General features: G+C 37.4%; 3 protein-coding genes across 4 annotated transcripts in view; 1 reads left to right on the plus strand and 2 right to left on the minus strand.

Moving 5' to 3' along the window:
- The window catches only part of LOC134848530 (uncharacterized), a 47219-nt gene that overhangs the window by 15241 nt on the left and 18121 nt on the right, over window positions 1-13857 (plus strand). The window contains exon 2 of one of the 2 annotated variants that reach the window (XM_063866029.1): window positions 13023-13351. In XM_063866029.1, the coding sequence (XP_063722099.1) occupies window positions 13068-13351 (284 nt within the window). In that variant the 5' untranslated portion in view covers window positions 13023-13067. Of the gene's footprint in view, window positions 1-13022; window positions 13352-13857 lie in introns of those variants that run through there. The other variant, XM_063866030.1, reaches the window with a different exon arrangement.
- On the minus strand, window positions 872-5096 carry LOC134847684 (suppressor of tumorigenicity 14 protein homolog). The gene is made up of 5 exons (XM_063864855.1): window positions 4872-5096; window positions 3865-4103; window positions 1950-2163; window positions 1446-1574; window positions 872-1366 (listed from the first exon to the last, which is right to left on the minus strand). Exons 1-5 carry the CDS (start codon window positions 4954-4956, stop codon window positions 1113-1115), a joined length of 921 nt encoding a protein of 306 aa, XP_063720925.1. The 5' UTR covers window positions 4957-5096; the 3' UTR covers window positions 872-1112.
- On the minus strand, window positions 5313-7422 carry LOC134847685 (uncharacterized). Its single transcript, XM_063864857.1, has 2 exons — window positions 6371-7422; window positions 5313-5633 (listed from the first exon to the last, which is right to left on the minus strand). The coding sequence occupies exons 1-2, from the start codon at window positions 7169-7171 to the stop codon at window positions 5385-5387; spliced, it is 1050 nt and encodes a 349-aa protein (XP_063720927.1). The 5' UTR covers window positions 7172-7422; the 3' UTR covers window positions 5313-5384.

The following is a 13857-nucleotide window of genomic DNA, read 5'->3' on the forward strand; positions in this document are numbered from 1 at the left end:
TCACTTGTTCCTTCACTTTCGCTGAATTGATTTGAATCTAATGTATCAGACAACTTGTTCTCGTAGGTGTCCTTCCTCATTACAGAAAAACCCACGCCCTTGTCATATGGTACCGCAACTAATCCATTACTCTTCAGATACTTTCGGGCCTTCTCAACGCCCTTGTCAGATTGTGTTTGTTTCAACCTTTTAGCATAGGTTTTTGCCACAGCTTCGATCTCACAAAAGGCCTCCACAGGGACTTTACGATTTTTCAGATCCGATAGAAAGATGTCAATATCGGCGAGAAAATTTGTCTCATTAAAATTATCCCTGACGGGAAGTTCCGGCCCTAATGCCAAGACTTGTTGTACCAATTTGAGATTTTTTTTTCGTGTTTGAACGAAGCTTGGACAAAACAGCTGGCAGGTTGTCTTGGTGTTCGAACACAATCCGCAAAGACTTAAGCTCCAGCTGGATGTCCTGGTGCAGTGCCTGATATTCGTTGACCAGCTCCGTTCTTCTCTTTCACTTTGAAATAAAACACCTCGTAATATGAATGACAAGAATACCTAAGGGTTGCTAAGTTGTTCCAGGCTGTGGTAGAGGGAGCTAGCTGCTACAATGTAGACAATTTCAATTCTAACATGATAAAATTAATATAAAAAGATTTTTCCTCTAAAAAGATTTTTTCCGCTAAAAAAGGGGGAATAAACTTGAAATTAGGAGAGACTGTAATTGAGAATTGGCTCAACGCCGTAGGGTTTCAAAATGTTACATCTAAATATTTTGAGAATGCGTTAAAATTGTAAATTTAAACAAACGTTTTCGCACATTTTTGTGCCAAAGCGTTTGTAACCCTGTTCATTTCTATGTGCAATTTTTTTAGAAAGAAAAAAATATGAAGGATTCTGTACACATCTCTGTACACGATTTACTGTTTCCTCATTGAAGTTAAAACCAGTTTAAAATCTAGCGCTGGTCTTCTGAGGTTTTTCGCAAAATTTACATAACGAGATAGAGGAAATTCAAAATATATATTACGAACGTTTTGTCAACTTAAATAACGTATTTACATGAAATCATCAGTGAAGTTACCAGTCGGATTATTATGATTCAGTCTAAGATGCTGTCTACAGTCCGGGATTCTTTCGATAGACCGGGGCTTTAAGATTTGGGTTTATTATCTTTTTGCCATCAGCCCCGACAATTATGTTCTGCTTCTTTTTCCTCTGTCGGAGACGTTTACTTTCATCTTGGCATATTACTCTGACACAGAATGCCAGAATTACGCTGAAAATCATACAGGAGAAAGACAAGATTGCAATCACCAAAGCGTAGTTGTCCAGTATCAGTTCCAAAACTTCCTTGAAGAAATCCAAGGCAGCTAAAACAGCGCATAATGATAAATATTAAAATTCGATGTACAAAATTAGATATAACGTATGCCTCGTAATTTAAGATACCATCATCGTAGACGCAGTTGGCCTCGTCGGAATTGTCGCCACAGTTGTCTAGCTTGTCGCATCTAAGAACTTGCGCGATGCAGTTTCCATTGTTGCAAAAGAATTCACTGCCCTCGCTGTAGCAGGAGCCTGTAATTTTTTTAAGTTCGATTTTAAATCATTCAGCCTGAGAATGCCCAGCATCCCTCACCCAGCATCCCAATTAATATAGCCCAGCATCCCTCACCCAACTCAATTAAGTAAATCAGATAAATAAATATATAAACATACTCAGTGTTATTGCCTCAATATATTCAAATTTTCATGCATAACTCTTATAAAGCGCTTAGTTCAGTATACACAAAATACGAATACACGTTTGCAAGAATACACTCGGCGAATAAAAAATGAACATAAAGTCAAATAGAATACGAAAACTGGGAGGGCTATTTTTTTTGCTATTAGGCACGGGTAGGCTATAATGGGAAAGACCTCAATGCAGATATTGAGGTGAGTTATACTAACTTCCAGTCGATTTGTAGAACGACGTGAAAGCAAGTTCGAATCCAGTACCCTCCACCGCAATGTCGGAGATGAATCGCACCAATGCGACGTCGCTGTTTTCAGTAAAGTAGTCGTAGTCATCTGTTTTGGCTACGTACAAATCCGAGCACAATCCAGTGTTGTATTCACTCGCAGTCAGAGCACGGCTCTCCAGCTTCTGCTCGAAAATTTCGACCTAAAAGGATCACTACTTTTTGTGAGATCACGGGCTAACTCCACTCAATTAGCTATGGCTTTTTGAAGATATTAATGAGATTTAAAAGTATGAGAATTTTCAGCGGAAATAATTGGAAATTGTGAAAAAGGACCTCTTTTTGTTCTATTTTTCTTCGATATTTTTCTTCGAAATCTGAATAATTCCAAATTGAATGTGGCTGTATAAAATAACAAATTTTGTGTAATTGCGTGCTTTTTGTAACTAAATTTGCAGTTTGAAGAACGTTTGATATCCGCGTTCTGAAAGAACTAGAGGAACATTCTGACATGGGCATTGAGTGGTAGATGCATGGCTATTTATTCATTTTCACTGTTTTTTTTAAAAAAAAAACTGATTAAAAGCTAAAACAAATTCTTTAGTGCTTATTTACAACCAAAATTTTTGATATAAAATAATGTCATACGTAGTCCGAATATTCTGGTTAGTATTAGTGTCAAATTGGCTTATATGTACTTGACCTTATTTTCAGAAGCTTCAAATTTTTATGCTATTTTTTAATGCTAAAGTTGCGTTTCCCAAATTGAATATGTATGGCTTATAAAACTGAGCTCGCTTTTGTTTGTTGTATTCACTATTTTGTAGCGCATTGTGTTTGTTGATCGCTGTGTTGCGAAGCTGTGCTTCACCTCTGTGTCTGATCTTGTGTTTTAATACGAGTCCGCTGTTTTCCAATCCAAATTGCACATTTCTGTGCTATTTTTCTGGTCTCGAAGAATATCATCACGGTCTCGCTCGCAAAGTTCGATGTTGCACGATAATGAAAATAGGAGTCTCTATTAGAAACCTCAGGACTTAGGCAAACGGACCGTGCTAGCCAGAAGAAGCCAAACTGGACTCGCTTCTACTCGGTCGTGTCGACGCATTGTGGACGAACCAAATCTGATCTTATGAACCTTTGAAGGCAGTGTGACTATTGAAGTAGACTGGGCTACGTGTTTTAATCTGGCTTTTGAAATTCAAGGGGGAACATGGCCAGTAACAGCTTCTGCAAATGAGCTTCGGCTTAACTGAGACAAAGCCTTTCTATCTTCTAGCAGATGTGTGACGCCGTCGTTGTTGACGGAGCTTAACAATCGGAAATTTCTTAGCTCTCTTATTACACTTGCGAGCGTATTGTGTTAGTACGGACCTTCTTTTTTTCTTACCTAACTCGCATTTAAAAATTCATTTAAAGTGTTTTCTTATTAGGTGGCACTTTTGCTACAATCACGATCTGTAGCATTGGAAGTTTCATATCATCTGTTCTCTGCTGCTGTGTTTATGGCTAGTTTTTTTTTCATTTATGAAGTGTCCGTGGGTGAGTGGTTAGTGCGTGAGACCCCTCATTTCTAAGTCGCCGAGCAAATCCGAGACATGGCAAAATTTTAAATTTTAACTAATTCGAGGCGTATTTCTACTTTTTATTTGCACTTTATGCAGGTGCTTTTAGTTCTCGCTAGTGTTTGCGAAGCGAAGTTTCGACTGTGTTAATATTCATGATAAATATATCAATTGAACATTTCCTGTGTAAATCAAACACTCCTAGATCAACCTCTGATGTACATCCTAACAATTTTTGATACTAATTTTTAATATTGCCAAAGAGAAAAACGAGAAACGGCTTTTATATCTATCTCTTTGGCTTTAAAATAGTAGAAATCAAAGCCTTAGATTGCTCACATAATCGCCGCATGTTCCACTCCACGGCCACTTGTCGGGAACGTCGAATCGGACGAATTTGAATCCGACGTACGACTTGAAGTCGGAGTACTGCTGCGAAGTGGGCAGTTTATTCGCCTGTACCAGAATCGTGCTGTTTAAATCCTTGGGGTATTTGGTCTTCTTAGCCCCGACGTAGATTGTTCCCCCGTACTCATCATCCACGTTTAGAAGCCGATCTCGAGCTGTAGAGATGTCAACTGAAGTAAAAAAAAACCCACTCGTCTGCTTGTGGTCTCTAGGTTTGAAATATAATTTAGTTTGAATACAAAAATGCAACTTTACACTTAATTAAAAATCTTTGAAATAATGAATTTTTAATTTGTTATTTCTAAAATTCTCAAATACTGATACAACCAGGGTGACCACTTGGTCACTGTTTTAGTGACCAGTCACTATTGGTCACTATTTTTTCAATGGTCACTAAAAGTCACTATTTACAACGGTTTTTGGTGACGGACTCTAAAATTTTTCTAAAGGCGCCTTTGGCGCCAATATATACAATATTCAGGGGGAGCGCGCACCGAAAAAACGTATTTTTTTTTCAAAATTTTTCAAAAAGTGCCTAAAACTGACTTTTTCAGCCTGTTTATTGAAAATTATGCCTACGGCGCAGAAACTTTGACCAAAACAGGGACTTTTTAGTTCTTTGGCAGAGCTTGAAAAATTAATTTGGCGGGCCTAAAAAAAGGTCGACAAAAAATTCGAAAGTTGTCATAGTCACCATTTTTCTCTCAAAAAAGTGGTCACCCTGTATACAACAACCCACAGATAGCAAACTTCAGTGCAAGGACGCTTGTTGGACAGAGAGTAGAAATTCAACCTCGAGCGCAGTCATGTAAATTTGCGCAGCTGATTACTTCGAATATTTTTTTAAGTGCTTGTTACATTACGAAGCTATATTTTTTCAAAAGAGGTTATTTAATTCATATCTATCCTTGCGTAATCGACGTTCTAAATCTACTTACTTCTTTTGTACTTCTCTGCACAAGTCGAAATAATATACAGGGCTAAAAAGACTAGCGTGCAGCAATCTTTCCGAAAGTTCACCATTTCTTAAGCGTAAGTTTCTAAATTTTGGATATTATTTTTAATTTGTTTTCAGAAGTATTTCCATGGTTTCTGCGCAACTTAAGCGTGATTAATTATTAAACTATAGTGGCAGATGATTACCACATAAGATTTGGTCAGCGCTTATTGAATTTTTCATGAAATTTTTTCTCAAACTTGCAGGTGGTCTCGAAAATCGTGTTGGAAGAATTTTTTTTCCATAATATGAAAATGCTCACACTGTTCTTGGTTTCACTTTTGAAGCGTTTAATTATTCATACATCTTGCAAAATTTTGTCCTGACTACTAGTTGTACTATAAAATTGAACAGGGAAGCTCATTTTCGGTTTCTACGCTCAAACTGATTTGGAAAAAGTTTTTTTTTCAGCTTTAACTAAAACTGTTTGTAAATACATGAAATAAATTAGTTTTTAAACAATTTTAGTGCGCAAGTTAAGTTTCGAAGCAAGTGCATTTATTTGTCTTCTATCAATTTTAACGTTTTGATTTTTTCGTTCCTCATTTGCGAAGAACTTCTCCAACTGAGACGGCTGTTGTCGACGTTTGGATAATGGAATAATCGGCTGGAATCTTGCTACTTCGGTTTGCTTAAAGTGGCCCCCTGGATGATGCAGTTGGTGTCTGATGATTTTGTTAGGAGGTGTCACTCTCGTGGCAACCTGAAGTGAAAGGTGGAGGTCAACTTCGGAAAGATTTTTTGTCTATATAGGCTGGGATGGTGTGAAATTTTACCCTTTAAGCGACAAATAAGGGTAAAAATGTTAAATAACGGCAAAAAAATGAAATAAGTGGATAAAGGTTCTGTTTTTTTTTTATTTTTGTTATTATACTTATATTTTTTGAGTTGTTTTTGGTCAATTTTTTGAAAGTTCTCTGGTATTTTTAGAACCAAAATTACTACTTCAAATTTTGATTGATGTCGATAAGTTTAATTTAGCACCAATATCAATTTCAAAATAATTCGCTCTCCAGAGAACCAGCAGAGTTATCAAACGTATCTTCTCGATCTAATCATCAATATAGTCTAAAAAGTGATATTCTCAAACGAAGTTTTCTCGACACAATATAAATGTTTGTGATAAGTTTCAGCAGTTGGAGTTGCGATTGAAAGAAATTGATGTATAAAGAAGGTACATAATTTTTGTGAATCCTGATTTTTTTGGAAAAAGAAAGCAACCAAATTCATCTTTCTTCCCGCCTTCTTTTCTAGGAGCTGTTTTGACATTTAGAATGGCAAAGTATTGACATTTAGAATGGCTAGCCGGATGATTAAGTAATGCTTGTTTTATGAATTACTAAATAGGCGACTAATTTTCACTTTTGATGTGATCTGAGAAAGCTTTGAAAATCATGACATCTCTCGAAAAGATTGTGAACATGGCAATATTGTACAAACCATTGTAGATGGGCGAGCTGGTGCCAAGTCACTGGCTTCGCTCAAAAAGTCTGGACAGTTAATCAGGTAGTTTCTAACAACAGTATTGCAGTCCCAGCTTAAGTGACCATCCTTGTTACTTATAACTGTAATCCCATGAGTAGCTCGTGGAACTACAAAATGCTGTAAGGTTACATCGGGATCATCAGTTTGAGTACTCATAGAAGTAACCAAGGAATCCGTATCGTCCAAGGCTCTGGAAGTCTTCGGAGTCCTGGGGTGTTTTGGCTCCATAGGCATTACTTCTTTTGGTGTTGAAGGGAATCTGCCAAATCGGGATCTCGTCTTTTGACTCAAGTATTGATTCAATAACCGTTTTCTTTCTAAATCTTTTTCAAATATCTCCATTGAGGATAAAACTCGGTTTCTGCGCACTTTGTTGATTTTGGAAACAAAGAAGTTGTTAAGAAGGTCATCTGTATCAATTTCCTGATCGGTTGGAAGGGAAGGCTTGGTGTAGCGTGAAAAGTGACCAAGTGAATTTGAAGACATAGTTGATTTGTAGTCTGTTAAGTCTAAATTGTCAATTGAATAAAGAATTTCTGCTTCATCATTGCGTTTTCGTGATTTGCGATGTTCGGTTTTAGTTCGCCGACTTGAATTCGATATCACGCGGTTGGTATCCGGTTCTCGAGATTTGGATATCCGGTAATGTTCTATGGAGTACAGATCTTTTTTATGGTCCGGGAAATCGTTATCTTTTTGAGCCATAGTTAAGCTCTGTCCAACTGACTGTGCTAATTGTGAAAATTCTGTGGTCATTTTCTGTCCAACCGAGAGAAAAAATGCTTTGAACAAAGATTTTAGTGTAGTAATTCGACCAGAAAATAAATCCACCTCGTCAAGTTAAACCTTTTAGTAGTAGCTGGAGCTAAAATGTATAAAATAATTTAAGTGCTCGTCCCCGTCTGTTTTAACTGAGATTTGTTATAGCTGCACTTCAGAAAAAGCACTAGATAAAACATTGCTTTCAATTGAAAGAGATGTAATTTAAGCGCAGTTTAGCTGTTTGAGTTGGAAGTATATCAGAATGTTCTATCAATCATATGAGTTTTTAATTTGATGTAGCTTCGCACCTTCTGTTTTCGACCGACAGCTCAATAGAAGTAATGATCCATTTTAAGTGAAAATCTTCAGGTTAGTTCTGAAGCAGCCCTAAAAATGTACATTCAAAGGTAAGTTAATAGGCATTTTTATCGTGATGTCGATATAGTCAACGCAATAAAAGTTTCAAAAACACGTTTTGTGGTTTTTTTGCGGTATCAGCAATCGTTGTTGGACATATCTCTTAGTCTTTTTTTTTTCGCGCGGTTATTACAGTTCAAATTTTATTCTCAAGAGATGCTCTCTTTATTTTTTTAAAAATCGTATTTAAAATTGCTGGCCCCAAAAAACTAGAAGGTTCCCCTCTGTAAATATGGGGCTACGTCTTTGATATTTTTTGATTTTTTATTGATATCAATAATATATTAATATATCAATAATATAATACTAAAATTTTCTCCCTAAAATATTTTGTTCACAGGACTCATCTCCTGAATCCTGGACTCGTCTTAGCTTCCTTTATTATTAATTCAATCAACCATCTGGCGTGGAGGTAACTCATCTGCTTGAAACGGCAAAGGCTTGTGGTTCTCATCCGATCGGTACCTTTTTTGCAAGCTTGAGTTTTTCTGCTTTTTCGGGCTTTGGTCCATCTGTTTCGTTTTGTCGGCTTCGTGCCCGTATCCCAATCTTCTTGAAGGTTCAACTTTTTTTATCACTCTTATTCTTGGCAACAAAGCTCGGGAGTTTGATTCTAGTCGGGACATGGATCTTGCAAACTGAAAATTTTCGGCCCATTAGATTTTTGTTTGTCTGCTTATTTTTGCGGGCTCAGTTCCAGCAGAAAGGACTATTTTGAAAGGTCGGCTTCTTTCCAGCATTCCGGAAGCTTCTTGTTAAGTTTTTCATGGTGCAGTTAATTTGTTTCGGACTTTTTTTGGCTTTTCTGCAATGTTTTTGACAATAAAGGTTTTTGGTTTTTTTTTGATTTTCTATTTTTTCATTTCATTTTAATCTTAGCTATTCATTTTGTAGCGCAAGTGGTGCGAAGCTCAGCTTCGGCTCTGTTTTTAAATGATTATATTATGTTATAAGACGAGCACCTAATTTTTTCAACCTAACTCGCTTGAACTAGTTCGCAACTTTTGTGCTCAATTTCATCAGCGAGCAATTAATTAAGTACACGTGCTTTATCTGCTTTATTATGATTGTTTTATAGTGCTGGGTTCTTGCTAAAAGATAGTTTGTAATTTCTATACGTCAGCTAGGGTATTTAGCTCGTTCAGGACGATGCATGCTTCCTTATTTGGAGGTACCTAATTTGAATTTCGTAATTGGATAATTTTCGTTATTGTTTTGGCTGAGTGGTCAAGTTCTTTAGTAAAATGATGCCAGAAAGTGGGCTTGATCCAGGCAATCGCAGAGTTTGCAGAGTAATGTTCTTTTCCGCTTAACTCTCGTTAAATCTTTCTTGTCCCTTTTTGCCGTTTTTGATGCTGGTTTTTTCGAACTGCAGCTTCGCCTCTATGTAATTTTTTGTCCTTCAAAATGCTCCCAGTTTTTTTGATGCAGTGAAAAGTTTGTTTTGTAGATGAAATTTGACTGATTTGCACCTATCGTATTTTGAAATTTATTGATTACAAATTATGAGGCTTTTTGTATTGAGGCGTGTCGGTACCCTGATAATAGCTTGCGAAAAGGATCTCACACGTGATTCTTGCTCTAGGTGTACCGCTGCCTGTAGCAGTTGTTGTCAATAATTTTTTATATAGCTAAATATCACTGCTGGAAACAATCAATGATCGCAAATTGGGCAAAAAAATTAAATTCAGTTATTGCAATTTCATTCTCACAAAGCTAGCATTCTTTGTTCACTATAAAAAAAAATGCGTTCCAAGTTTACTGGAAAAGCAGTTTTCTCCGTGGCTTCCAATCAGTTTTAAAATACGTTCCAGATTATCTGGCGTTCATTGTAAGCAATTTTTTTTGACAGCGCATGATCTTACGGCAATTTTCTGCGGAACATTTTGCTCGTCACCAATTTTTCGATAGTTCTATCATTTTACATACGGAAGCAAGTGTGTTGTAATCGGCAACCAGACTTTTGCCATTAAACATTTTTTCTTACTGTTAGAACTAGTCAAATCTGGGAAGATAACTTCATTGTCATTTCTGAGCATGCATGATTTTAATTTTCCTTCGGTTCGAATTATGTGTTTATGTTGGTTGGAAGCCATCTCGACTTTTCAGATTTTTCTTGTTCTTTGTTTTCATTTAAACTGTGTATTCGGTTTCAAAGTTGCGACTTATCTTAATTCGATTTTTTTTCGCGTCAAATCGGTTCTTTTGAAGGGCTGTGGTAATATTTATCTCGTGTGTGCGCAAGGTGTATTAGAATCATAAAAACTTCAACTTCGATTTTCGAAGTTTTTTTGTAATCCAAAATTTTCTGATATTTTTTTTGGATTATTGGGCGTCTACTCAAGTTTTGGTGACACAGTTACCGATTCATGAATGTTGTTTCAATGCCTGTTTTATGCTTTAAATTGCTAGACGTGTTTTTTATCAAATGAACTTCATTCGAGACAAGCAGTAAATTTTGAGAGACTCTTTGTCTGGCCTCTGCGAAAAAATTCTTTTGTTTTTTTTTGTGTTAGTAATTGTGGTACTGTGTAGTACTGTTGCCACAGTAACCTTGGAGAACACATGGGATACCAGAATTGACACACATGGGATACCAGAATCGATCAAAACGGATCAGTTTTCAGGATTTAAAGGAAAAGCAATGAAAAAATTTTGCACAGAAAATAATATTTCTCAAAAATTCTGTCCAGTCGGTGATCATCGAGGATGTGGCTTGGTCGAACGCACAATACAAACTATTAAACGAAGATTGGGTGTAATGCTTCTCGAGGAAAATGTACAGTCGATTAAGCTGTGTCTGAGCACAATAATTAGGGATTTAAGATGGAACAAACAGAAAACGATCAAATTGTCACCATTTGAGGCGCATTTCGGTCGATTGCCAAAAACGGAATTTAAAATTGTAAGAGATAAATTTCTTAATGATTCTGATCGTTTAGATAAAGAACATTTGGAAAGATCGGCGTTAACAGCTTAGCAGTTGAAGAGACGCATTGATCAATCGAGAGACAAATTTGTAAAATCATCCGAAAAGGCCAAAATAGTCGGGACGTCAGCCCACTATTTTTGCGTAATACTACGGCAGCTAAAGAAAGGGCCAGAGCAAAGGAACTGAAGCAGCTACTAGAGGCCAATGCGCGATAAATCCCGAACTGAGAAAAGAACTACTATATTCAGGGGAGCGAGGATAAACAGCATACAGTGACTGACAATTTTTCGGGTAACTTCCTTCGCAAACACGAACAGAAAAAAAGTGGAAAAGCCCTAACAATACCTCTAAAAGGGAAAGTTGTATCGGAGACACCTTCGACAGTAAAAACGGCTGCTGGTGCAGTTTATCGGAAGAGCGACATAGCGAGATCAAAACTGCCTGTACAGCCCAGAATAGAAGGTTCGGAGAAAAAGAGAAGCCCAACAGGGGAAGAACCAAGAAGTAAACAACAAGAGACAGTAACACAGGATGAAGACGGTGACAGTGAGTCGGCCGAAGAACATGACGTAAAAGATCAGGGGCCAAGAGACCAGGAAATAGAAGACAGTTGGTTGGTGGACAAGTTTCAAAATTCGCTTAGCATAGTAACGTCGAAAGATACTAAGACGGGCGGGGGCATTAACCTAGGAGGGAAAAAAATAAGCCAAATCGAGCGGGACCGTTCGTACATAACCCGAGAAGCTATCAGAGCAAGTCCACAACGCAAGAACCGAGGAAACCAAAAGCTGCCAAAACAGCAACAAAAGAATCTAAAAAGCGGGATACAAGCAATGAAGAAGTCTACATTGAGTCGTCTGCTCCTAAGGAAGCATCAGTGAGTAAACTCATTACCCGACAAACCGAAGAAAAAGAAATTCTGGACACATTCCAGAATAAGAACATGACATCTAAAGAATGGGAGGCACTCACAAATCAGGTCTTGACCAGAGGGGGACAAAAAGAAGCGGAAAAATTACTAACTCAACAAGCAGGACCAGTCGATACTAGTCCCCCACCTGGGTTTTCTGACGAGTCGGACAAAGAAGAGGAGGAAACGACAGTTAGGAGGAGTAACAGACAAACGAAGAACCAGGGGCCAAAGAGATATGGTAGCCCAGTATCCCATTCGGTCAAACTTATTAGTTGTGAGGACGACGTCACGGAGATAAATTTGGCAGCACTAGAGGCCTACAGAACGAGATTAGCGAATTTAAATCTCAACAACAAAGAAAGAACGCCGGAAAACAACACGTTCAACCTACTAGAAAGACACCTATTCAAACGAAAATTTGGGGCTGCATCGTTGGACGATTCCGGTCGTGGAATGCTGCTAGAAACAAAGCGGAAGTAAAGAAAAACAAAGGATACTGAGTCAAACACTAAACAACTTAGTAAACTGAGATACAAACTCATATATTGATTATAAAATTTTATAAGGTATTATATAAAATTTTGTTGTCTTCAGGGGAATGTGGTACTGTGTAGTACTGTTGCCACAGTAACCTTGGAGAATAAGTGGTATTAATATTCTGTTATGTATTGTTATTATTGTTCAAGGCCATCCATGCAGGCCGAACGCAACAGTCATTTGGACGTTGCTATCTGAAAGAGATATGAAAAGATAAACATGATCTCTAAACAAAAACCAAGTTTCACAAAGAGTTAAATTACAATTTATTACTCTTCTGTTTTATCATTAACTAACACCCATAGCATAGGATTACCACAGTAATATAAAGCTGCAGATCTTTTGCTGTCGTTTCTGTATTATTATATTTTGCTATCAGTCAGGGCAATGCAACGGGGAACAAACCGCAGCTGTTTTATAGACAGCAGAATCGTTAAGTTTTATCTTCTTCAAATTTCCATCTACTGGTTTTTTCACATAGATCTAATCTTGGCTATGTGTTTATACTGAACAGCTGCATCGATTATTAGATGTATTTAAGGGCGGATTTATGGGATCTAGGGATTCGACCTCCTGCCGACCCAAAGGGTCCCCCTATGTACTATTTTCATATATCCATTTTTGGCGGACCCTAAAAATTTTCTAGAGGCGCAAGGCTTTGAGGGGGAAGCGCAATCCAATATTTACAAAATTTTGTTCTTCAAAATTTTGCCTGCGGTGCAGAAAATTTGGCCAATTTTGTGCTTTAGGAGAGCTCGGAAAATCAATTTGGTTGACCTAAAAAAAGGTAGACAAATTTTTTGAAAAAAAAACTTGCCCACCTCTTGAGACAACTCTAGATCTGCCCCTGGCTGTTTTAAATATACACAATAGTTTCATCGATTAAATTTTTGTTTTTGATTGATGGTCCTTTGGACTTTTGTTTAATTTGACGTAGATGGTCTATTTTGCGGTTTGCTTGTCTAAATGAAATCACTGTTGTTTGCATTATTCTAGTTTGTGGTCACTTCTAATATCAAATTAAAACTCATTTTGTGAAAATTCAGATCTGTTTCTGGTTGTCCATTCTTGAGGCAAGTTCGAAACTCAAGATGCTTGCTCGCAGAATTTCAACGAAATTTCCGAAAAATGTGGCCAAAAACAGTACACGATTGTATGCATCCGGATCAAGAATCTCACCTGGACTAAAATTATCAGCCTCTACTATTAAGAGAAAGAACGAGAGGTCGTTTTATGGCGAGGCAAGCGGTAAAACAGGAGGAAGCAAAGGAAGCGAAGTTGTCCCCAAGAAAGTGACGATTCGAGATATTGACGCTAAATACAGAAGCAAAACTCCTATTGTTATGATAACAGCTTATGATATTGTTACTTCGAGGTTTGTGGCTGAAATCGAATTAAGTTTCATCGATATGTCAAATATCCGAAAAATCAAAAAGTATTGCAAACATCCGAAAAACAGCTTAACTAGGGCCAACATCCAACATTTTCAAAAAGCAGGGTAAAAATCCGATCTTTATCGTGCGCTTAAAAGATGCTGTAGTGGTTAAAGCGTGAAATTTTTAGATCGCAGGAGGTCGTAGGCTCGAATCCGAGAGGTAGCTGAATTTTTACTAATTCGAGGCTTATTTCTACTTTTTCTTATTGAACTTTATAGAGCTGCTTTTGCCGTGTTTTCGCTGTTTTGCGAAGCGCAGCTGCGTCTCTGTGTTGAAAATTAGAGCCGGTTTTCGCCGCAAAGCGTCGAAGAGCGCGTACCGGCGACCTTAAACCGAGAGTCGGCTAAATTGGAATCCGATAATTAAACTTTTTTTTACACAAGCTAGCTCCAGAGCGTAGACAAAAAATGAAGAAAACAAAATTTTCTTAGAATTTCATTAGAAT

This window comes from Symsagittifera roscoffensis, chromosome 6 (genome assembly GCF_963678635.1).
Source record: "Symsagittifera roscoffensis chromosome 6, txSymRosc1.1, whole genome shotgun sequence".
Lineage (NCBI taxonomy): Eukaryota > Metazoa > Xenacoelomorpha > Acoela > Convolutidae > Symsagittifera > Symsagittifera roscoffensis.

Coding starts and splice junctions, on each gene's coding strand:
- LOC134847684 (XM_063864855.1), bottom strand. CDS start 4,956: ATGGTGAACTTTCGGAAAGATTGCTGCACGCTAGTCTTTTTAGCCCTG. Junction 1,575..1,949: donor GTTCTACAAATCGACTGGAA/GTTAGTATAACT, acceptor AAAAAATTACAG/GCTCCTGCTACAGCGAGGGC. Junction 1,367..1,445: donor CAACTGCGTCTACGATGATG/GTATCTTAAATT, acceptor GCGCTGTTTTAG/CTGCCTTGGATTTCTTCAAG.
- LOC134847685 (XM_063864857.1), bottom strand. CDS start 7,171: ATGACCACAGAATTTTCACAATTAGCACAGTCAGTTGGACAGAGCTTA. Junction 5,634..6,370: donor CAGCTCGCCCATCTACAATG/GTTTGTACAATA, acceptor CTTTCACTTCAG/GTTGCCACGAGAGTGACACC.